This window comes from Malus sylvestris, chromosome 17 (genome assembly GCF_916048215.2).
Source record: "Malus sylvestris chromosome 17, drMalSylv7.2, whole genome shotgun sequence".
Taxonomy (NCBI): Eukaryota; Viridiplantae; Streptophyta; class Magnoliopsida; order Rosales; family Rosaceae; genus Malus; species Malus sylvestris.
In genome coordinates, this window is record NC_062276.1 from 29,431,394 (window position 1) to 29,455,967 (window position 24,574).

Sequence of the window (24,574 nt, forward strand, 5' to 3'; positions counted from 1 at the left end):
TATGCCTATGTGCAACACTAAGACTAATTGCTTTTATTAGGCTTCAGTTAACTGTTCTTAAATAGCACTATCACTACGCAAATCGTCAACAACATATTGATACTTTATCTATGCCATATATAGCTAAATTACATGAGATTATTTGCTATCGATAATGGAGCAATATCGACAACGTATAAAAATGTATCACTCTTAATTCTAAATAATGTTAGTTAAGACACACAAAACTAACATTATTGTTGATACACTCTTTAGTAGTGGTGGGCCCCTATTAACAATAGATTAAGTCAAATATTGAAGAATGATGGAGTCATATTTGGCATTGTGTGTCTAAATTGCTTTTACTTCATCAATGTAACAATACTTTCTTTTTATCGAAAATAAAACGCGACTAGTTGCTTCAATTTAGTACTGGTGCTGTTTGAGACTGCAACTATGTAAAAGCATTTCCCTTTCTAATTAATCTTGCTTAATTGATTCTTGTAGATACTTGGTGTGTTTGAGTGGTCCGGAAGCAACCCAATGCCCCCAGAGTTTTGGATTCTGCCTTCCTTTCTTCCTATGTATCCAGGTTAGCACAATTCCGGACACCACAAGTACAAATAATTCAATCTTTCACATGTTGATTGATTTAATTAGTCTCTCTCTACCTATAGTCTTCTTTTTTAATCTCTTCTACATCATGCAAATGCAGGAAAAATTTGGTGCTTTTGTAGGACTGTTTACAAGCCTATGTCATATTTATATGGCATAAGATTTGTTGGTCCAATAACACCTCTCATACTACAATTAAGGGAAGAACTCTATGCTCAACCTTATGACGAAATTAATTGGAAGGGAGTGCGTCATCACTGCGCTAAAGTGAGTTTAACTTGATTAAGTTAGCTAATTAGTTCATGTTTTCTTGTTTTGGTAAATAAACTGATTGCAGTAACAATTTGATCGCAGGTGGACATCTACTACCCTCATCCTTGGATACAGGACTTTCTATGGGATAGTCTGTACGTATGTACAGAGCCTCTTCTTACTCGCTGGCCGTTTAACAAGCTGATCAGGAAAAGGGCTCTTGAAGTAACAATGGAGCATGTTCATTATGAAGATGAAAACAGCAGATACATTACCCTTGGATGTGTGCAAAAGGTGTTATGCATGCTAGCTTGTTGGGCGGAAGATCCAAATGGTGATTATTTTAAAAAGCATCTTGCCAGGATACCAGATTATTTATGGGTTGCTGAGGATGGGATGAAGATGCAAGTTAGTACACATTTTGTTAATACAGTATATGATACGATGAATTGTTCTTGATCCTTTTTTTTCTGTTTCAAAAGTTCACTCTTCTAAATCATTGGAAAACATTATAAATTGATACATTTTATTGATACATGCAGAGTTTTGGCAGTCAACAGTGGGATACTGGTCTTGCCATTCAAGCTTTGCTTGCTTCCAATCTAACCGATGAAATTGCACCCACGCTCGCTAGAGGACATGACTTCGTCAAGAAATCTCAGGTTCGTTTATATATAGTCAATTCAACTTTCATATTTGTAAAATGTAAATGTGCATCCATTATTTTGTTCTAACTAGTGACTGTTTTGGATTGAAATTGTTAAGGTCAAGGACAATCCGTCGGGTGACTTCAAAAGCATGTACCGCCACATTTCCAAAGGATCATGGACTTTCTCTGATCAAGACCATGGATGGCAAGTTTCTGATTGCACTGCAGAGGGTTTAAAGGTAACAAATTCAACTTAGTTGTCTAAAATGTTATCTCAATTTTTCTCACCATAACCCCATCTACAGTGTTGCCTGCTTTTATCGATGATGCCACCAGAGATAGTTGGTGAAAAAATGGAGCCTGAGCAGTTATACGATGCTGTCAATGTCCTAATTTCCCTACAGGTGACAACAATTATTTCTGACAGTCATAGATATGAGTTTGAGTTGCATTTTGTTGCCGTAATCAAATTTGGATCTAATGCATGGCTGCCTTACTTTAAAAGTTTTGAAAACTTTTAACATTTCAATACATTTTTTCTTCAGTGCATGGTCTATTAGGTCTCTCTAGTCATTACAAATCTCACTGTATTTCTCATTGTAGAGTAAGAATGGTGGCTTAGCAGCCTGGGAACCAGCAGGAGCAGCAGAATGGTTAGAAGTAAGAATTTTAAAGAATCGGAGTCATGTTGTCGAACTTAGCCAGATGCGTAACGAACTAAATTTTTTCAAATCATTATTATTTAGTATATACTTACTAGGATATTGTCCTTTTTTTCCCCTCAGATGTTGAATCCCACAGAATTCTTTGAGGACATTGTGATTGAGCATGAACACGTTGAGTGCACTTCATCTGCAATCCAGGCTTTAGTTTTGTTTAAGAAGTTATACCCTGGCCATAGGAAGGAAGAGATTGATCAATTTATTACCGCTGCTGCACTGTACCTTGAAAATGTACAAATGGCAGATGGTTCATGGTATATCATATGATTAAATCAAAATTTGATTATATAATTTTCTTTCATTAAAAACTAGAGAAGAAAAAGAACTCAGTGAAGAAACGTTTGCACAGGTACGGGAATTGGGGAGTTTGCTTCACATATGGTACCTGGTTTGCTCTTGGAGGGCTAACTGCTGCTGGTAAGACCTTCAACAATTGTGCAGCCATGCGCAAAGCTGTTAGTTTTCTACTCGCAATCCAGAAAGAGAATGGTGGTTGGGGAGAGAGCTACCTTTCATGTCCAAAAAAGGTAAAATACGAGAGGTGGATTATGATTGAAGCTAGCTGCAAGTATTTCTTAATTAATCTCATTGTCTTGGACTAAAGTATTTCACTCTATGGCGGGTGATACAGGAGTACGTTCCTCTTGAAGGAAACCGATCAAATTTAGTACACACAGCTTGGGCTATGATGGGTTTGATTCATGCAGGGCAGGCGGAAAGAGACCCCACACCTCTTCATCGTGCAGCAAAGTTGATAATCAATTCTCAGATGGAAAATGGTGATTTTCCTCAGCAGGTATCTTGCTTACCACATTAGTTCCAACCATAATTAAAACAAAAAAAATTGCCTTAGTATTACTTGCATTGCAAGCTTGACGAGTACAAATATGAAACACAAAATAGCATATCATGTTGTGTTGTTTATACGTATGCTCAAATTTTTACTTGAAACGTTGTATAACTTCTTGTTGAAGTCCCACATCGGTGGGTTCAAAGAAACCCAATGGGTTTAAATAGGATTACCCTACTCTAACTAATGTCGAGGCTTTTTGTGGTAAAACCTCACACCTGACGGATTGGGCAAGTGGTTAAGTTGGGGACAGTATCGGTGTCGTTAGAGTGGGATGAGCCTGGCGATCCAAAAATCCAACACTTCTAACCACTAATTATATATGGCAGGAAATCACTGGAGTATTCTTGAAGAACTGCATGCTACATTATCCAGCTTATAGAAATATCTTTCCCATGTGGGCACTTGCAGAATACCGCAGGCGGGTTCCGTTCGTTGATGTCTAAGCTTTGCAGCCATGTTCATGAAGAAAAGAGTGTTTTGATTCATTTGAAAGCTTCGTATTTCAGTTTAGGGAGTATTTTTGCTCACCACTATTTAGTTTGGTTATGCTTACTACTCTATTTATCACCGTTAGATGAGTTTGAGTTTCGAGATTTGTTTGCAAATGGATTATAATAAGCTCATAGGTTTCATGTGTGCCATCTGTCATGTTGGATGAGTCACTAAGTAATCCATGTGCATTGCACATGATCAGTTCTGTGTGTTTTGATTATTTGAAAGCTTTGTATTTCAGTTTAGGGAGTATTTTTGCTCACCATCATTTAGTTTGGTTATACTCACTACTCTATTTATCATCGTTAGATGAGTTTGAGTTTCGAGATTTGTTTGCAAATGGATTATAATAAGCTCATAGGTTTCATGTGTGCCATCTGTCATGTTGGATGAGTCACTAAGTAATCCATGTGCATTGCACATGATCAGTTCTGTTTGTTCGGTAGCGGAGGTCCAACGGCTATAAGCCTATGGCCTCTCACACCTTACATGCTCGTAATGCTTTACCGAGAATTAAGGAATTGGTGTAATAGCACCATCATCTTCTACTTCTCTCCCTCTCCATTGTTCTCTGCAACTTCTTCATTTCAAGTTCTTGTTGAATGTTATTGCAGTAAAACCATCATAAACCACCCAAATTACAGAATCTAATATGGTCTCAGAGCCTAAGTTTGATTTAACTTTCATCTGGGAGTAAATCTGTGCTTGTAGAATCAAGCTCACATTGAGCTTCATCTCTGCAATACTGAGCTTTATAAACACTGAAATCCGTCAAACCCAAGTCTAACATGGCTGGATCAACTAGTTCTGAACTTAGTACAACAGTTTTCAATGGTGAAAACTACGAACTCTGGAGAATCAAACTGAACACCATTCTCAATCTCATGGACCTTGGGATCTCATTGAGAAAGGGTGTGAAGTTCCTGAATCGAAGAAGGATCTGGCTAAAAGAGCCACTGATGCAAAGAAGGAGGAGGAATCAAGCACTCTAGCTGAGGTGCTGATGAAGGATGCCAAGGCCCTTGGATTGATTCAAGGAGTTGCCTCTGATCAAATCTTTCCCACAATCTCAAATGAAGAAACATCAAGGGGAGCTTCGGAAATATTACTGCAAGAATTCAGAGGTGATAACCAGGTTAGGAGTGTGAAATTACAAGGATTACGTAGAGATTTTGAAATACACTAGAATGAGAGATGATGAATCCCTTTATGTGTATCTTACTCGTTTGTTTGATATCATTAATCAAATGAAGAGTTATGGTGAAGAGTTATATAGAGAAAGAGTAGTACAAAAATTGCTTATTAGCTTGCCTAGGTCCTGTGATTCTATATGTTATGTGATTGAGCATTCTAAGGATCTGGATACGCTAAAAGAGCAAGAAGTTGTTGCATCCTTGAAGGATTTTGAGCAACGGTAGGATAGGAATGCTGAGAGCTCCACTGAGAGAGCTTTTGCTAGTTTGAATGTAGGGTCAAAATTCCCTAAACTAGTGGTTTTTCTGGCAATCAAAGGACAATAAAGAATTGGAAAAATAAGGGGAATAAATGGGAAAATAAGACACTTTTTGTACCAAAACAAATTGCAGGACAAGAGTATAACATGAATGCCTGTAAGCATTGTGATAAGCTTCATTATGATAAATGTTGGTTTGAAGGAAAGCCTAAGTGTACTAGATGTGGCAAGTTTGGTCACGAAGCTAGAAACTGCAATGGAAACAAAAAATTGTGCAGAAGGAAAATTATGCAAATCAAGTGGATGAACTTGGAACTCTTTTCTATGCATGTAATGCAGTCACATAGGTGAAAGTTAACAACACATGATACATTGACAATGGGTGTAGTAATAATATGACAGGAAATGAGAAGTTTTTGGTTGATGTGAAGAAGAACCTCACTGCTTGAGTGAAAATGGCAACTGGTGAAATTGTCAATGTTGCTAGTAAGGGGACTCCTTGTAATTGAAATCAAGCTAGAAAGAAAACACATTCAAGATGTGATATTGTTGCCCGGATTAGAGAAAAATCTTCTAAATGTGGGACAAATGATGGAACATGTGGGTATTATTTGCTGTTTGGAGGATGTGTGGTTAATGTATTTGATGGATGGAGCATAGACAATCTGGTGGTTAGAAGCAAATAACAGGTAACAGATGCTTTCCATTACTATGGTACTTGCAAACTCCATGCTATTGAATATAAGTGTCTCACATTGCTCACAGGTTTGGCACAAGAGATTTAGTCCCTTGAATGGAAGAAGTCTCACTTTACTTGTAGAACAAGACATGGTTCATGGATTACTTTCACTAGAAGAATCAATGGCAGTATTTGAAGGATGCATGCTTGGCAAACAGCACAGAGATGAGTTTCCAAGAATGGCTAATTAGAGAACAAAATTACCCCTGGAATTGGTACTCACAAACATTTGTGGTCCAATGCAGATGGCTGCATAAGAATGGGTTTATTTCTTGAGACACAAGTCAAGAGCATTTGAATGCTTCAAGGAATTTAAAGCTATGACCGAGCTACAAAGTGGTTATAAGGTGAAATGGCTTAGAAGTGACAAAGGTGGTGAATTCATGTCCAATGTATTTGTTGAATTATGCAATTCCACTAAAGTGCAAAGGCAATTGATTGATCATGTTTTATACTCCACAACTAAATGGTGTTGCTGAGAGGAAAAATAGAACTGTTGTGGAGATGGCCAAGGCAATGCTACATGAGAAGAGCATGCCATATCAATTTTGGTTAAAGCATCACATATTGCTCTCTATTTGTTGAACAGAAGCCCTACTAAGGCTTTTGATAAGATGACTCCATTGGAAGCCTACAATGGAAGGAAACTAGGAATTGCACATCTCAACATTTTTGGCTCACTATGCTATGTTCACATACCCTGTAACTCGAGACACAAGCTAGAGAGCAACAATCATAAATGCATTTTTGTTAACTATTTTACTAGTGAGAAAGGGTACAAACTACATGAGCCTCTCTCAAAGAAGATCATACTCTCAAGAAATTGTATTTGATGAAGATAGCTGCTGGAATTGGAGTGAAAACTCTGAGGGAGATGTTAGTGTTCCAATCCTTGCTGAGGAGGAAGGGACAACTAGTAAACATATTGAAGGTACTACCGAAGTTGATGATACTCAAGTTTCGACTCCTATTACTGAACAAAGTAAGGATATTCAAGATGCATATGGTGCCAGCTCACAGAGAGATGTGGAGTTATCACAAAGTTATGACTTCACTCCACAAAAGTGGAGGAATTTGATTGATGTACGTGCACACTACAATGTATGCATTATTGAACCAGACAACTATGAGGAAGCTGCACAAGATGATTCATGGAAAAAAGTTATACAAGTTGAAATTGACATGATTGAGAAGAACTACACTTGGGATTTGGTGAATGGACCATGAGATAAACCTATTATTGATGTGAAATGAGTCTACAAGACAAAACTCAACCTTGATGGTACTCTATAGAAGAACAAAGCAAGATTGGTAGCCAAGGGATATTCATAGAAGCTTAGAGTGGATTTCAATAAAACCTTTGCCCATGTGGCAAGGCTTGACACAATTAAAACCTTGATTGCCTCAGCAACTCATAAGTGTTGGAGTCTCTATCAACTTGATGTGAAGTCTGCATTCTTAAATGGAGTACTTAAAGAGGAAGTGTATGTGGGATAATCATTGGTTTTTGTGATTAAAACTGAGGAAGACAAAGTATATAAGCTAAACAAGGCTTTTCATGGATTGAAGCAAGCACTTAAAGCATGGTAAGATGAGGTAGATGCCCATTTTATCAATGATCGCTTTCCGAGAGTCCTAGTGAAGCTACATTTTATATCAAAAGAATGGAACCTCAGGTATCATCATTGTATCTCTTTATATTGATGACATTGTCTACATTGGAAGTTGTCCATTAATGCTTTAGAAATTTGAAAATGTTAAGATAAACCATTATGAGATGACAAACTTTGGATTGTTGCATCATTTATTGGGCATGGGAGTTGTTCAAACTGAGAAATTCATTTTCATTCATCAAAAGAAATATGCATTGAAACTACTTGAGAAGTTTGGCTTGAAGGATTGTAAATTAGTGGGAACACCACTTGCAGTGAATGATAGATTGAGCAAAAATGATGGCACTGAACCAGCAAATGAATCTGAATACAAAAATCTTGTTAGAAGTATGTTGTATTTGATTGCCATAAGGCCAAATATTATGTTTGCTGCAAGTCTGTTGTCTAGATTCATGCATAATCCCACAAAGAAACATATGGGAACAACCAAAAGAGAGCTAAGATACATTTAAGGAAGTGTGGATCATGGAATTGAGTATATCAAAGGGAAATCAACTTTACTAATAGGCCATTGTGAAAGTGATTGGGATGGTAATGAAGATCTTGTGAGGGGTACCTCTGGATATGCATTCAACCTCAGTTTAGGTGTGTTTTCTTGGGCTTCAATTAAGCAGAATACTGTTGCACTTTAAAATGTAGAGGCAAAATATGTTAGTGGTGCAGAGGCAACATCACAAGCTAAATGGCTGAGATTTGTATTGGAGGATTTTGGTGAAGAACAAATTAAGCCTACTCTATTGCTGTGTGACAATATATCAGCAATTGCCATTGCCAAGAACCCTGTCTTTCACCAAAAGACAAGGCACGTTCACAGAAAGTTTCACTTCATCAAAGAGGCAATCCAACAAAATGAAATTGAGTTGGTATGCTACAAAACTGAGGAACAAATGGCAGACATTCGTACAGAGGCCCTACCAAAGGACAAGTTCTTGTACAAATGGCAGACATTTGCAGCCATCTTCATGAAGAAAAGAATGTTTTTGATTCATTTGAAAAGCTTAATTTTGTATTTTAGTTTAAGTGTTTGTAAATGGATGGTCAGGATTATAAGAAGCTCACAGTCTGTTATATTGGATGAGTCACTTAAGTGATCCAGTGCATTGCATATGATCAATTCTGTTTGTCCGGTACTGGAGGTCCAGTCTATGGCCTCTTCCACCTTACATGCTTGTAATGCTTCACCGAGACTTAAGGAATTGGTGTAACAGCACCATCATCTTCTACCTTTATCCCTCTCCATTGTTCCCTGCAACTTTCTTCATTTCAATTTCTTGTTGAATATTTTGCAGTAAAACCATCACAAACCACCTAAATTGCAGAATCTAATACCATTGCCTTCCATAGCCTAATTAGGTTTTTTCTGTATTGTGCAGCTCTTGCATGCGGCATAAAATATTAAGCATAAAAGCCAATTGTTGAAATTATGTATTATACAAAAAGTGTATCAATCAGATGGGGAAGTAAAATTTAGCTATTTGGAATCAATGAAATTATACTTCTTGTTCAAACTGAAAACATATAAAATAAAAAATAAAAAATAAAAAATTTATTTTCTTAGTAGATGACTACAATTACAGTATTATAGGGCGAATATATTGTGAGAGATGTTGCTCAAGGTGCTTTCTTAGGAATTTAGGCCACAGTTGTTATGAATGTACTACATAAAGAACATGGAGGGGCTTCAAATGATTAGATGCAATACATTTGAGAGAATTTTTAAATGACACCAAGTCCTTTGTTCAGCTTTTTCTACTGCATTTCTAATGTCTTTGTACTGATTGAATAGTTCATTGATAATCTTCTTGCAGTGCGTTTTTCACAAGCTGATGTGCAACCCAGTCGCATGTGGGTAATGCACGAGAGAAAAATTGTTGCTACTACACTCTCCCTTGAGTTGCTACTACACTCTCCATCAAGTCTTCACGGATGATTGTTGAAGTCTTTGATCAGTATAGGCAATACACACGCAAATCTATGTTAGGAATGCATGTAAGAAAACATAAGCTCACAAAAACCTGACAATGGTAAACCCAATGCGGGACAAGGCACAAAGTCAAGGAGAAAAAGGTCAGTAATACAAAGTCGACACTTGAAGTAATCAAGCTGTGATTAATGCTCGCATTAGCATATGACCAGCCCAAGAGAGGTGCCTTATTAAAACCTTGTTAGGTTAGCGAAATTCTTAGAATCTGTCTCGGTGGTGAGTGGTACAGGAATACGTTCCTCTTGAATGAAACCAATCAAATTTAGTGCACACTGCGTGGGCTATGATGGGTCTGATCATGCTGAGCAGGCATAAAGAGATCCCGAGCCTCTTCACCGTGCAGACCTAACTTGCATTGCAAGACTTATGATGAAAAAGATCAAATGCATAATAACATTCCATGTTGGAATATGAATACATTTGTAATCAATCACTGAATTATACTGCAGGAAATCACTGGAGCCTTCAGCACGAACTGCATCCTACATTATCCAAATTATCGAAATATCTACCCGCTCTGGGCTCTTGCATAATACCGCCGGAGGGTTCCATTGCCTTCCAAAGCCTAAACAAATCGCCGGTTGAAATGTACTTTTACTACTTTTCATGTCTTCTGGTCATTTCTATCTTCAACGGTGTTGCTTCATGCACGGATGTTTACATCGATGTATCTACGAATAATTAAAGAAAGAAAAGCTTTGCGTTTATCCCTACTGAGCTAAATTTTCTCATTCTGTTACTATTTATTCTGTTTCCAGTGTTCTTTTTATCTCTGAATAGATCAAAGACAATTTTGAATTAATAAACATAAAGATTATGCAGTATGTTACCAATAGAATTACATGGTTTTGAGCTGAGTTGAAGCTCTCATACAGGTTTATAAACATCAGTTCATTATCCGGAGGACTAAGCTTTGAACAATAAACAATCATTCAGAGGGTGTCCAATACCTGGCAAGGATATTCTCCGAGGGCCCAAACGGGAAAAATGTTTCGGTAGGCTGAATAGCTGATCATACAGTTCTTGTTGAAAACACCAGTGATCTCCTGTATGGGGAATGAAAACATTACTGGTAGTGCTAGTTACAAATAGGTTGAAAATTAGCTATGCAGTTTCGAATTCACATGGGGTTATCAAGGATTCACGATATATCTTTTTGTTTTATAAAGGTCTTTACACCTGCATTTCTCTCTGTACAGTTTTCTTCTACATTGGCTAGATGTGTTGAAAATGGCAGTTAACATGTCTATAATCAAACCAAACAGAATAGATTTCTATGGCGACAGAAAAACCATGTAAACTTTATGTGAAAAATTGAGGAAAAAGTTGCTAGATTACCTTTTGAGGGAAATCTCCATTTTCCATTTGAGAATTGATTAGTACCCTAGCTGCCCGATGCAACGGAGTTGGGTCTCTCTTAGCCTTTCAAAGAGGCAAACATGAGAAGAAAATACAGGTATTAAAGTCAGCAACATGTGGAAGTTCATACAGTTATTCGTAAAACGTTCCAAAAACTATGTTTAGCTGCAAACCATTGATTCATTATGCAGCAGCCAGCAGCCAGTTCAATAAGTGGATGAAGAACTCGAAGGATATATTTGATAAATCGTATGGGAAGGAGAAGAGATGAATTTGATATCCAAATGTACCTGCCCGGCACCAATGAGGGCCAACATAGCCCATGCAGTATGAACTATATGTCGCCTATTGTCCTTGAGATTTGTGTACACCTGACATATAAACAGTCGGCATTAGAGTGATGCATGTGTAACGTAGATCATACATCTTGCCAAATGAGTATGCGAGTGAAACCAGCAATTGACTGAAGGAATGAAGCAAGCTCCGTGGGTATGAAAGACAAAGAAAGTATATTTCAAATTTGAGGAATCATTAAACCTTGTTCTGACATGATAGATAGCTTTCTCCCCATCCACCTGAAGGAAGCTCTTTGGATAACAAAAAGTCGCATGCTTTACAAATGCTAGAGCAGTCTTCCTATGTCCTTCCCGCAGCAACCAACCCTTTTATTCCAAACCACCCAGCATAGGTGAAAGCATACTCCCCAGGAACCATACCTATCAAAAATCTCTGTGTAAATTGGTGCGACTACTTTCAAGATCACTATGTTTCTAAATTGTCAAACATTAGAGAGGAAGAAAGAGGTGAGAGATTCTGTCCTACCAAACAGTCTAACATGTTATGTCGTTCGACTGTTGATAAAGATTGTTGGCAAGATGGAATGATGTTCGAATATGCAGTGTTTTAAACTTGACTGTGATTTACATGTCTGACTGTCTGACAAGAGAGCATCATGCAATAAATGTGTATGCATGCATGAGTTCTCAATTGTGCAAGTCGTGGATGCCAAAGACCATTGCTAGCGGGATTGCATTGACTTCGTGGATCACTTGGACTACACATCGAAGTCAATACAACCAAAACCATTCAGCCATCATACATCCAAACACGAATGAAATGCCCTGTATATGTATGCACGTATTTCTAATTGAATTCGGATACAAACCAAGATCCGTCCGTTGCTTGTATCGTTTCAATGAACTTTGCAGCACGAGCAATACAGTTTTCTATTTCTTCACTCCTATGCGCAGGACATAATTTTTTGAACAATGCAAGTGCTTGAATTGCCGCTGAGGTGCATTCAACATATCTGCATCCCCGTTCCAGTCAAGATGACTTCAGGCATTTTCCATGATATAGGATAAATTCAAAATAAAGTGTACAGAAATCTTACGGATAATCAATAACAACGTCACCAAAAGTTTCGGCAGGGTTGATTAGCTGAAAATAGGATAGAGTTAAGCATATGCATTATGGATTCATATTAGATGATGGTAAAAAACATGAGCAGGCTAGGCAGCATATAAATGATACTTACCTCCAACCACTGGTATGATCTAGTTAGTTCATAAGTTGCAAAACCACCATCGTCATTCTGCAGTACTTCAAGAATGGGGAATAGTTAAATACTCATAAAACCAAAATGCAGGAATATGTAAATATTCTGTCAACAAATTAAGACTTGAGCTGAGCTGCTGATAAGAATCGTGACATATTGACAAGGAGGGTTCTTTTGAAAATATAAATTATAAAGAGAATACAGGTTGACACATTATGTCCGGTAAGATTCAACTCCCCAGTGATTTACCTGTAAGGAAAGGGTAACATTTACAGCATCATAAAAATGCTTTATATCTAATGAGTCCCCAACTGTTTCTGCTGGAAGTTTTGATAGTAATAAGGCAGCCTGCACAAAGAAGTAAATATTAAATTTGTAATAAAAAGAATGTCTGTATGTGAAATCCTGAGTGTGCAAACTACCTTCAGCACTTCTGCTGTGCAGTCAGAGATAGGCCATCCATGATCGGCGGTTGAGAATGGCCAAGCACCTTTTGAAATGTGACGATACCAAAAGTTCAGATCTCCGGGACAATCTTCTAAAACCTTCAAAGCAAAAGTACCAGTCAAGCAAGGATAATGAGCATAATTGTTAAATGATACAGTAAAATTTTCTGCTCACGAAAACCTGGGAATCTTTGATATACTGATGCGCTTTTCTTAAAGTTGGTCCATACTTTTCAACAAGGTTAGTTGATATGATCCCTTGAATGGCAAAAGAAGTATCCCATGCTTGACTTCCATTGTAGCCCTGCGGTAAAAGGAAAAAAAAAACATTAGATAAAAATCACAATTAGCAGCATGTCAGCAAAGTCGTAAGTTGGTAACAAACTCTAGCGATGCCAGACCAAATTGAGATTGCTTCAGGTAAGAAAGAGGGAGTCGGGAAGAGATGGGAAGAATCTTAAAATCAGTTCCAGCCAATTTAATGCTATAACTGTCCTGCATCATCATGCCATCTTCAGCGATCCATAAATAATCAGGGATTCTCGGGAGATGCAACTTGAATGCCTCTGAGTTTGGATCCTCGGCCCAACAAAAAAGCATATTTAACACCTACATCATTTAAGAAATAGGCAATCAAGAAGCACACAACTACATACTGAATGAATCTGTAAACCAAAGAAACATGTCAATTCAGCAATTCCAATGGCAACCTTGTCAATATATGTATGGATCTATTGGCAGATGATCATATACATACCTTGTTAACAGGCCCTATGCATAAGTACCGAGTATTTTCATCTTCATAATGTATATGCTGCATTACAGTCTTCAAGCACTCTCCCTCAATTCTTTTGCTGGCCAACGTGTGAAAACAGGTTCATAAACATAGTGAAGAGACCCCCACAAGATATCTTGTACCATTGGGTGCTGATGGTATAGATCTTCCTAGAAGTTGTATAAAACATCCAGGTAAGAATTAAAAACATATGCAAAATGAATTGTCATCAATAATTACCTGTACAACTAAAATCCGGTAAAACAGATGCAGAAATTGTGCTATATTGTATTTGAAGAGTTATAGGAAAGCAATCTAACAATTAAACATCCGTCGGACTAAATCCCTAAATAAAAAATGTACTTTTACAAATAGCTATCATGTATTTCACCTGTGAATAGCCCTATGAAAAGTAAAAAAAATGTATAATTAAACTCACAAGCACGGGACTTTTATGCAGGGGAGCTGGAAAAAGCAGAGTACGCAGATGTTTCTTACCAACCTTTGCATGTAGATTGCAAGCATTATTCCAATCAACTTCATGATAGGGGACTGTATAAAGCTCCTTCCTCAATGACCGGATTGTTCAACAGCATTGTCAAATAGAGCACAGTTCTACCTTCAGCTTCCACATTTTTTACTTTGTTCTGTCTCTCTCTCTCTGCCAATGAGATTGTATGTACTTTGCATACGTCGCTAAATCCGCGTGAAGTTGAGAACGCATCAATTTTTGAGATTTTTTTCGGAAATTATATTTTACATTAAAATGTCAATTTTGATAATATTTACTTTATCATTTATTTTATCTTTATTGTTAAAATTCAAAATTTTCAAATCTTTTTTATTAGTTTTCTTTACTTTCTTTCCTTTTGTTGGCCATCTGAGCACATCAATCATTGTGTATTTACGGAAAAATCATTATTCTTCTAATAAATAGTTAAATATTTGTTTTATATAAAAGTATACTCATTTCATTATACTTAAAAATAAATAAGTTTTCACCGTAAAAATAAAGAAGTAGCTCGACTCAAAATTACAAGAGTTGTCTTTTTGGTTTTTCCCACTATAAGAGTTGTCTTTTTTAGTTGAAAGTTACTTTTCTTAAAACAATCGGTATTTGAAGGAGATTTAAATTCGGGAACTTCTTCAATATTGAAAAAATAAATATTAGATCATTTGCTTGCGTCACAAATAAATTGAACTTCTTTATCATAAGATTGTGCCCTAGAGGGGTTTAATCTGTAGTTAAGTTTTTTTCCTATGCCATATCACCAAGGATTTTGTATTTTATTTGTGTTTATGCCAAGAGACAATCCTAAACTAATCGGATCTTAGTTTGCAACTGCACAGTAAATTGAAAGACAAAAAGTAATGCAAGTAATGATAGAAAGGAAAGACAGGGAAGTAAAGGATGGTTAGATGTTCATCAAATGTTAATTAACAAGAAAGTAAATTGCATATAAGGCTAATAATTTGAAAAGAAATGACAAATACAAGTATTCAGACAAAGTTTAAACCTATTCAGGCAACTACTTATAGGCAAATTATTGCAAGCAAGGGAATTTTTTTTAGAAAGGAAGTTAATACAAAAATTCGATTCTAGAAGTGATATTGCAGAGCTATAAAAAAAAAATTAATGAAAAGAACTTGAAAACTATGAATTTTAACGATAAGGACAAAATAAAGGATAAAATGAATAATACCAGTATTAACTTTTTAGTGTAAAAATATGGTTTTTCGTTAAAGTGAACAGTATCAAGAGCTTTTCGTTAAAGTTCCCTAAAAAAATTAGTGTCTAAACAACAAAAAGAATTTGTAAAAACTAGGTTTGCAGAGCTTTGAAGTCTTTTTGCGTTGAGTGAGTGTTTTTTGTGCAGAGCTATGATCTCTTTTATAAAGACTATCGGATCAAGTGATCTGAATCCTTGAAATTTGATCAAATGACTAAAAACATGAGTTTCTTTTAAAAATTATAATAATTTTAGTTATTAAATCAAATTTCAAAGGTCCGGATCATTTGATTTGATGACCTTAGTGGAAGAGATCCTTTATATTTCCCTCTTAGTTCATTCCCTATGACCCAATAACCCAATAAGTTGATGATTTGACTATTATCAGAGGATGAGTTTTTCATCTCGCAGCTCGAGCTTTTGTCCCTTTGAAACTATAATTTTTCCACCAGATAGCAACTGTCATCTGAAAATAAAAAAAAAAGATAAATCTCAATTTACTACCCTCATGTTTAGTGGTTTTCAACATTTAGTACATCAAGTTTTTTTCGTCTTAGAGTCATACCTAAAATGTAAATTTTGGGACAATCTCATACATCCGTTAGTCAAACTGTTAAATTTTCCGTTAACTGATGATGTGGTGCTTATGTGGACAATGACTGGATGCCACATGTCAATAGAGGCCTACTTGAATATTAAAAAAATTAAAAATTACAAATTACAAAAAAAAAAAACCCCCCCCCCCTCCCCAAAAAACCCCCTCCCTCCCTTCCATCTCTCCTCTGCAACCCGCAACACCTCCACCATTCCTCTCCATACCACCACCTCCTCCACCATTCCTCTCCTAACCCCAACCCTCTTCTTCCTCCTCCTTCTCCTGCACCCCAACCCTCGTCGTTGGCTGTCCACAGCCGACCCGTCCCCAAGCCCCCCTGGAGACAATGCCATTTTCCGTTTTCGCCGATGTGGATCCGGCCTCTGCTTTCGTCGTCACTCCGCCGAGGAAGCTGCAATCCGATGACCTCGCCACGGTTCAGCTCTTTTAGGAGAATACTCACTCTGTTGTTTACATCACCAATCTTGCATCCAGGTACTGTTGAAGATTGAACCTTTTGGATTTTGCTGAAAATTGGGCCACTTTTGGAATGGGGAGAGAGAAAGAATCGCGGGAGCAAGGGGAGGAGTTGCGGGAGTCCGGGGTAGGAGTGGTGCGAGAGGAAGAGTGTTGGGGGTGGTAATTACAACAAATTATGATAAAACCCACATCAACGTTTCCACAAATTCAAAAACCCAGTCCTAAAATCTGGAAAGAAAAGCAAAAATTTGAAATTTTGAATGGGGGCAAGCCAAAATTTTGAAATTTACATAGCAGAACAACATTTTGTGAAAAACCCAAAAGCAAAAAATGATGATGAAATGAATCCAAGGAAAAAGAAAGATGAAAATTTGGGAAGTACCTGGAGGACGTTTTGGCTCAAGAGGGAGTAATGGGGGCCTCTCACTTCTGTGACGCCATAGCTTGGAGGTTTTTCGGGACGGTCTTCGTTCTCCTCGAAGTACTTCCATCTGTACGCCGCCATCGTCTTCCTCCTCAGGAATCGAACTCACAGGACGAATCAGAGATTGAGAGAATTGGAGAAAAGGAAAGGGGTGGGTGTGCACGGGTGGAATTCGGGGAAGACGAAGATGTTTTTATTTTATTTTATTTTTTATTGAATAATTTATTTTTGAATTTTTAATTTTCATATGGACTCTTTAATGACATGGGGTCCAGTCATTGTCCACGTAGACGCCACGTCATCAGTTAACGGGAGACTTAACAGTTTGACTAACGGATGTATGAGATTATTCCAAAATTTACATTTTAAGTATGACTTTAAAACGAAAAAAACTTAATGTACTAAATGTTGAAAACCACGAAACATAAAGGTAATAAACTGATATTTACCTAAAAAATCAATTGAATTACTTCTTTCAATGTGAAAACAGGTATCTTTGACATCCACATTGCTACATCATAAAGTACTTTTGAAAACCCGGACCGCACACTGTTCACTTGTAACATAATTAAATACCCATTAAGTCATTAGTTAAAGTTTAGTGGATTGGGCTGAAACGTGCCTAACAAATGTTTTCAGTCCAAACAACTTGGCCTTAAAGGTACCTAACAATTTGTTTGACTTTTTCAGTAAATTAAAATCAGGCCTTAAAGGTACCTAACAATTTGTTTGACTTTTTCAGTAAATTAAAATCAAGGGGAAATTAGGTTCACATCTTTATTTTTGTTACTCCATTGATTAAAATTCTATTCATTTTCAAATTTTGATCAAAATTTTTGGTATTAATAACATCATTAATTATTTGAATAATAAAATATTTTTATTTTTAAATATATTCATTTAGTGTTAAAAATGCTACAATTAGTATATTTATATTTATGGCTAAATTTTTTATCATATATTTTTATTTTTAGTTCGTACCTATTTTTAATTTGCAAATATTTTTTTAATTTATACCAATCTTCCTTTCATTTTTTATTTGTACCCATATATTAGTTTCTTTTTGTGCCTAATTTTTTAAAGTTTTATTTGTGTTTGTATGTGTATACCTTCACGTGACATTGTATATTTAATCAATGATATAAAAATTACATATGGTATATTTATTTTTTATGCTTAAACTTTGTATCATATATTTATATTTTTAGTTTGTACCCGCTTTTAATTTGCAACATTTTTAAAAAATTTGTAGTATTTTATTTTTAGTTTTATTTTGTACTCATGTATTAATTTCTTTTAGCACCTATATTTTTTAAAAATTCATTTGTACTCATAATTTTTTAATCTTTTATCTGTATCCTAATTTATTTATAATGTACCCATTCTTCTTTATTAATGTACCACATTGTTATATGTGAAATGTACCTATTTTTTTGTAAAATGTACCAATTTTTTTAAGGGAACTTTAACGAAAAACACTCGGTACTGTTCACTTTAACGAAAAACCACATTTTTACATTAAAAAGTCAATCCTGGTACTATTCACTTTACCCTTTATTTTGTCCTTATCATTAAAACTCAAAGTTTTCAAGCCCTTTTCATTAGTTTTTTTTTTTTAACACTATGGATACATTCTTTTGCCATTTATTATTTCTTATTTTTAAATAGTTTTTATCCATTTATTAAATCAAAATGTTTGAATTTTTTTATTGTTACCGTTTCTAATAGTATTATAATGAGGAATTTTAAATTTATAGGATTATAAATCTCATAAAATATCAAACAATTAATGTCAAAATTATAAAAATATAAATATTAATAGTAATATAATGAGGTGTACAAAGTCAACGGACTTTGATCAAACTTTGAATACTATTAAGGTTTAGGAACCGCATCCAAAGTATCTCTAAAATCAATAATTGATACTCTTTGTTTGTTATCTTTTTAATCTCTTTCCTTGATAAAATTTTGGTTATACTTGTATTAAAAAAAAATGATTATACTTAGCATTAGTATACTATCATATGATTTTAGAATGATAACCGAATTTGATCGTACATATCAAATTTATAATAATATTCATAAAAATTATTATTATGGATGCGTAAGATTTAAGAAAACAAACTCAATTAATTTATTTATTTTATTGCAATCAAAATAAACCTACTTTCCACACAATAACTTCTTAATAACAAAGCATTTAAGGAAACAATTAACTTTCTATCTATTTATATCCAAAGGAAGGTGATTACATTAAGAAAACAGTTAAGTTTCTATCTATATATATAGAAAGGAAGTTCACTTATACATTCGCCTATTGAAAGCATAGTTACATTTCTATATACAGCTCTCTCTCTCTCTCTCTCTCTCTCAAAGTGATGATATAAATAGGGTAGTGCTATCCATACCCATTTTTGCTTACCACACACACTTCTTAATTTTCGACCGTTAGATCAAATAAATTGAAGAAGATCATTGACTAAAAATTAATAAGGTATGTAGGAGGTAAAAATGAGTGTGCGAGTTACACTTTCTCTAAAGATACATTGTGACTTATAAATTGCTTGCATGAAACAGGTGCTTGATAAGAAGAAAGAAATAAAGCATATTGAAAAATGTGGAAGCTTAAGGTTGCAGATGGTGGCAATGATCCATACATCTACAGCACAAACAACTTCGTGGGTAGGCAGATATTTGAGTTTGACCCTGAAGCAGGAACTACCGAAGAGCGAGTTGAGGTGGAAGAAGCTCGTCTTCATTTCTACAATAATCGCTATCAGGTTAAGTCCAATAGTGACCTCCTATGGCGAATGCAGGTATACTTTAATTAGTTCGTCCAAACTTATAATGTTGTCAATTACTTTACTGCAAATAAAAGCCACAATTTGACAAGAATAACATTTCCCACCAATATGAACCTATGATACTTATTTGATCATGTTTCTACTAAATGTGAGTTCTAGTTATCTTGGTTCCACCCATGTAGTTTTCAATTAGAAACAATACATGTGCCCACTCTATAGGTGCACCTACTTATCCACCACTTATTATTAACGTACCGTATAATAATTGCATAATCAGAGACGTTATTTTACTTTTTCACATCATCTAAAGATTTTGTTTGCAAAAAGAGAAAAAAAAAATTTAATTTAGAGATTGTTTAGTCAACCATATGTAGGAGAGCACAATACGATGAAAGTTGTAAGCTGTGTTCGTTGAACATGATCAACGGTTTTGGTAACAAGTAACATTCTCAAGATGAATATACCGTTCTTGGTACTAGGATTTAATAATATTCGTCTTCACGTACTTATGTTCGAATCTTGTAATGTCGAGTTTGATACCGATTTATTCCACACCCCTTAATATAAATATACTCGTTCTTGGTTGGGGGCTTTTGGGCTTCTCTCGATCTTATTCCTAGTTGGGGAAAAGAAAGGAGCCTTGTTCGGCAGGTGCACATCAAGTTGTAAAAGAACAAACCACCAAACAAACAAACAAATATCTACTTCTTGTTTGTCTTGTTTCTGGTACTTACAAGTTTTCATTTCCTATCTGATGGGCAACACCATTAAAATTTTAGGGTTTAAGAACATTTAATTAGTAATAATAACATCATCATAACTTTAATCCTTTCATTAGTATCGCTCTCAATTTTTTGTTCACTAACCGACAGTTCCTAAGAGAGAAGAACTTCAAACAGACAATTCCCCTAGTGAAAGTTGAGGATGGAGAGGAAATCACATACGAAAAGGCCACCGCTGCATTGAGAAGGTCTGTCCACTTCTTTTCAGCCTTGCAAGCTAGTGATGGCCATTGGCCGGCAGAAAATGCTGGCCCGTTGTTTTTTCTTCCTCCTTTGGTGAGCATTTACTATTTACTATCATGTTATTTGAATCTCATGTTCCCGTTTTGGGGCTTAAAAATATATAGCACATATATTCTCGAGTTTTTACCAAAGTTCAAATTTTAGGAGTTTACTAATTACTTTCCAATTTCCTACTCAAAATTTGCAGGTCATGTGCACTTACATTACGGGACATCTTATTACTGTATTCCCTGCAGAACACCGCAAAGAAATTTTGCGTTACATATACTATCATCAGGTACATAAATATGTATATATATATATATGTGTGTGTGTGTGTGTGTGTGTGTATTGGTCTTTGTTCACATGAATTGCATCAAATTTTAATTTTTCAAAATGTGCTTATTTGTGTTAAACTACTAACAAGGGTTGCAGTGAAGTTGCCCAAGAGTTTTCACTTCTACATCCGAAGTCCCGCTCGTATAAAAAAAAAACTGAATAAATAATGCTAATTAATACGCATTACTTTTTCGGGTATTTCAGAACCAAGATGGTGGTTGGGGATTACACATTGAAGGACATAGCACCATGTTCTGCACAGCTCTCAACTACATTTGTATGCGTATTCTTGGAGAAGGCCCTGATGGTGGCCAAGACAATGCTTGTGCAAGAGCTAGAAAGTGGATTCTTGATCATGGCAGTGTTACCCACATTCCCTCTTGGGGTAAAACTTGGCTTTCGGTATGCCTATGTGCAACACTAAGACTAATTGCTTTTATTAGGCTTCAGTTAACTGTTCTTAAATAGCACTATCACTACGCAAATCGTCAACAACATATTGATACTTTATCTATGCCATATATAGCTGAATTACATGAGATTATTTGCTGTCGATAATGGAGCAATATCAACAATGTATAAAGATGTATCACTCTTAATTCTTAATAATGTTAGTTAGACACACAAAACTAACATTATTGTTGATACACTCTATAATAGTGGTAGGCCCCTATTAACAACAGATTAAGTCAAATATTGAAGAATGATGGAGTCATATTTGGCATTGTGTGTCTAAATTGCGTTTACTTCATCAATGTAACGATACTTTCTTTTTATCGAAAATAAAACGTGAATAGTTGCTTCAATTTAGTACTAGTGCTGTTTGAGACTGCAACTATGTAAAAGCATTGCCCTTTCTAATTAATCTTGCTTAATTGATTCTTGTAGATACTTGGTGTGTTTGAGTGGTCCGGAAGCAATCCAATGCCCCCAGAGTTTTGGATTCTGCCTTCATTTCTTCCTATGCATCCAGGTTGGCACAATTCCGGACACCACAAGTACAAATAATTCAATCTTTCACATGTTGATTGATTTAATTAGTCTCTCTCTACCTATAGTCTTCTTTTTTATTATCTTCTACATCATGCAAATGCAGGAAAAATGTGGTGCTACTGTAGGAGTGTTTACATGCCTATGTCATATTTATATGGCAAAAGATTTGTTGGTCCAATAACACCTCTCATACTACAATTAAGGGAAGAACTCTATGCTCAACCTTATGACGAAATTAATTGGAAGGGAGTGCGTCATCACTGTGCTAAAGTGAGTTTAACTTGATTAAGTTAGCTAATTAGTTCATGTTTTCTTGTTTTGGTAAATAAACTGATTGCAGTAATAATTTGATCGCAGGTGGACATCTACAACCCTCATCCTTGGATACAGGACTTTCTATGGGATAGTCTGTACGTATGTACAGAGCCTCTTCTTACTCGCTGGCCGTTTAACAAGCTGATCAGGAAAAGGGCTCTTGAAGTAACAATGGAGCATGTTCATTATGAAGATGAAAACAGCAGATACATTACCCATGGATGTGTGGAAAAGGTGTTATGCATGCTAGCTTGTTGGGTGGAAGATCCAAATGGGGATTATTTTAAAAAGCATCTTGCCAGGATAACAGATTATTTATGGGTTGCTGAGGATGGGATGAAGATGCAAGTTAGTGCACATTTTGTTAATACAGTATATGATACGATGAATTGTTCTTGATCCTTTTTTTTCTGTTTCAAAAGTTCACTCTTCTAAATCATTAGAAAACATTATAAATTGATACATTTTATTGATACATGCAGAGTTTTGGCAGTCAACAGTGGGATACTGGTCTTGCCATTCAAGCTTTGCTTGCTTCCAATCTAACTGATGAAATTGCACCCACGCTTGCTAGAGGACATGACTTCGTCAAGAAATCTCAGGTTCGTTTTTATATAGTCAATTCAACTTTCATATTTGTAAAATGTAAATGTGCATCCATTATTTTGTTCTAACTAGTGACTGTTTTGGATTGAAATTGTTAAGGTCAAGGACAATCCGTCGGGTGACTTCAAAAGCATGTACCGCCACATTTCCAAAGGATCGTGGACTTTCTCTGATCAAGACCATGGATGGCAAGTTTCTGATTGCACTGCAGAGGGTTTAAAGGTAACAAATTCAACTTAGTTGTCTAAAATGTTATCTCAATTTTTCTCACCATAACCCCATCTACAGTGTTGCCTGCTTTTATCGATGATGCCACCAGAGATAGTTGGTGAAAAAATGGAGCCTGAGCAGTTATACGATGCTGTCAATGTCCTAATTTCCCTACAGGTGACAACAATTATTTCTGACAGTCATAGATATGAGTTTGAGTTGCATTTTGTTGCCGTAATCAAATTTGGATCTAATGCATGGCTGCCTTACTTTAAAAGTTTTGAAAACTTTTAACATTTCAATACATTTTTTCTTCAGTGCATGGTCTATTAGGTCTCTCTAGTCATTACAAATCTAACTGTATTTCTCATTGTAGAGTAAGAATGGTGGCTTAGCAGCCTGGGAACCAGCAGGAGCAGCAGAATGGTTAGAAGTAAGAATTTAAAAAGAATTGGAGTCATGTTGTCGAACTTAGCCAGATGCGTAACAAACTAAAATTTTTCAAATCATTATTATTTAGTAAATACTTACTAGGATATTGTCCTTTTTTTCCCCTCAGATGTTGAATCCCACAGAATTCTTGGCGGACATTGTGGTTGAGCATGAATACGTTGAGTGCACTTCATCTGCAATCCAGGCTTTAGTTTTGTTTAAGAAGTTATACCCTGGCCATAGGAAGGAAGAGATTGATCAATTTATTACCGCTGCTGCACTGTACCTTGAAAATGTACAAATGGCAGATGGTTCATGGTATATCATATGATTAAATCAAAATTTGATTATATAATTTTCTTTCATTAAAAACTAGAGAAGAAAAAGAACTTAGTGAAGAAACGTTTGCACAGGTACGGGAATTGGGGAGTTTGCTTCACATATGGTACCTGGTTTGCTCTTGGAGGGCTAACTGCTGCTGGTAAGACCTTCAACAATTGTGCAGCCATGCGCAAAGCTATTAGTTTTCTACTCGCAATCCAGAAAGAGAATGGTGGTTGGGGAGAGAGCTACCTTTCATGTCCAAAAAAGGTAAAATATGAGAGGTGGATTATGATTGAAGCTAGCTGCAAGTATTTCTTAATTAATCTCATTGTCTTGGACTAAAGTATTTCACTCTATGGCGGGTGATACAGGAGTACGTTCCTCTTGAAGGAAATAGATCAAATTTAGTACACACAGCTTGGGCTATGATGGGTTTGATTCATGCAGGGCAGGCGGAAAGAGACCCCACACCCCTTCATCGTGCAGCAAAGTTGATAATCAATTCTCAGATGGAAAATGGTGATTTTCCTCAGCAGGTATCTTGCTTACCACATTAGTTCCAACCATAATTAAAAAAAATAAATAAATTGCCTTAGTATTACTTGCATTGCAAGCTTGACGAGTACAAATATGAAACACAAAATAGCACATCATGTTGTGTTTGTCTATACGTATGCTCAAATTTTTACTTGAAACGTTGTATAACTTCTTGTTGAAGTCCCACATCGGTGGGTTCAAAGAAACCCAATGGGTTTAAACAGGATTACCC

At 35.9% G+C, this 24,574-nt stretch overlaps 1 protein-coding gene and 1 pseudogene across 5 annotated transcripts in view; one reads left to right on the top strand and one right to left on the bottom strand.

Moving 5' to 3' along the window:
- The window catches only part of LOC126610855 (beta-amyrin synthase-like), a 59,143-nt gene that overhangs the window by 3,035 nt on the left and 31,534 nt on the right, over positions 1 to 24,574 (top strand). For 2 of the 5 annotated variants that reach the window (XR_007618626.1, XM_050279003.1), the window contains exons 6-16: positions 487 to 571; positions 695 to 861; positions 949 to 1,254; positions 1,389 to 1,508; positions 1,612 to 1,734; positions 1,801 to 1,899; positions 2,099 to 2,155; positions 2,281 to 2,471; positions 2,567 to 2,744; positions 2,849 to 2,948; positions 24,277 to 24,341. Coding sequence is in view for 3 of the 5 variants with exons in the window: in XM_050279003.1 (XP_050134960.1) it covers positions 487 to 571; positions 695 to 861; positions 949 to 1,254; positions 1,389 to 1,508; positions 1,612 to 1,734; positions 1,801 to 1,899; positions 2,099 to 2,155; positions 2,281 to 2,471; positions 2,567 to 2,744; positions 2,849 to 2,948; positions 24,277 to 24,341 (1,491 nt within the window). In the remaining 2 variants the exon portion in view is untranslated. Of the gene's footprint in view, positions 1 to 486; positions 572 to 694; positions 862 to 948; positions 1,255 to 1,388; positions 1,509 to 1,611; positions 1,735 to 1,800; positions 1,900 to 2,098; positions 2,156 to 2,280; positions 2,472 to 2,566; positions 2,745 to 2,848; positions 3,014 to 3,396; positions 3,831 to 9,860; positions 9,945 to 19,089; positions 19,273 to 19,355; positions 19,595 to 20,454; positions 20,641 to 20,794; positions 20,885 to 21,129; positions 21,328 to 21,813; positions 21,899 to 22,021; positions 22,189 to 22,275; positions 22,582 to 22,715; positions 22,836 to 22,938; positions 23,062 to 23,127; positions 23,227 to 23,425; positions 23,483 to 23,608; positions 23,800 to 23,894; positions 24,073 to 24,176; positions 24,342 to 24,574 lie in introns of those variants that run through there. The other 3 variants (XR_007618625.1, XM_050279004.1, XM_050279001.1) reach the window with 3 other exon arrangements.
- LOC126610383 (cycloartenol synthase-like) lies at positions 10,123 to 14,183 on the bottom strand (annotated as a pseudogene).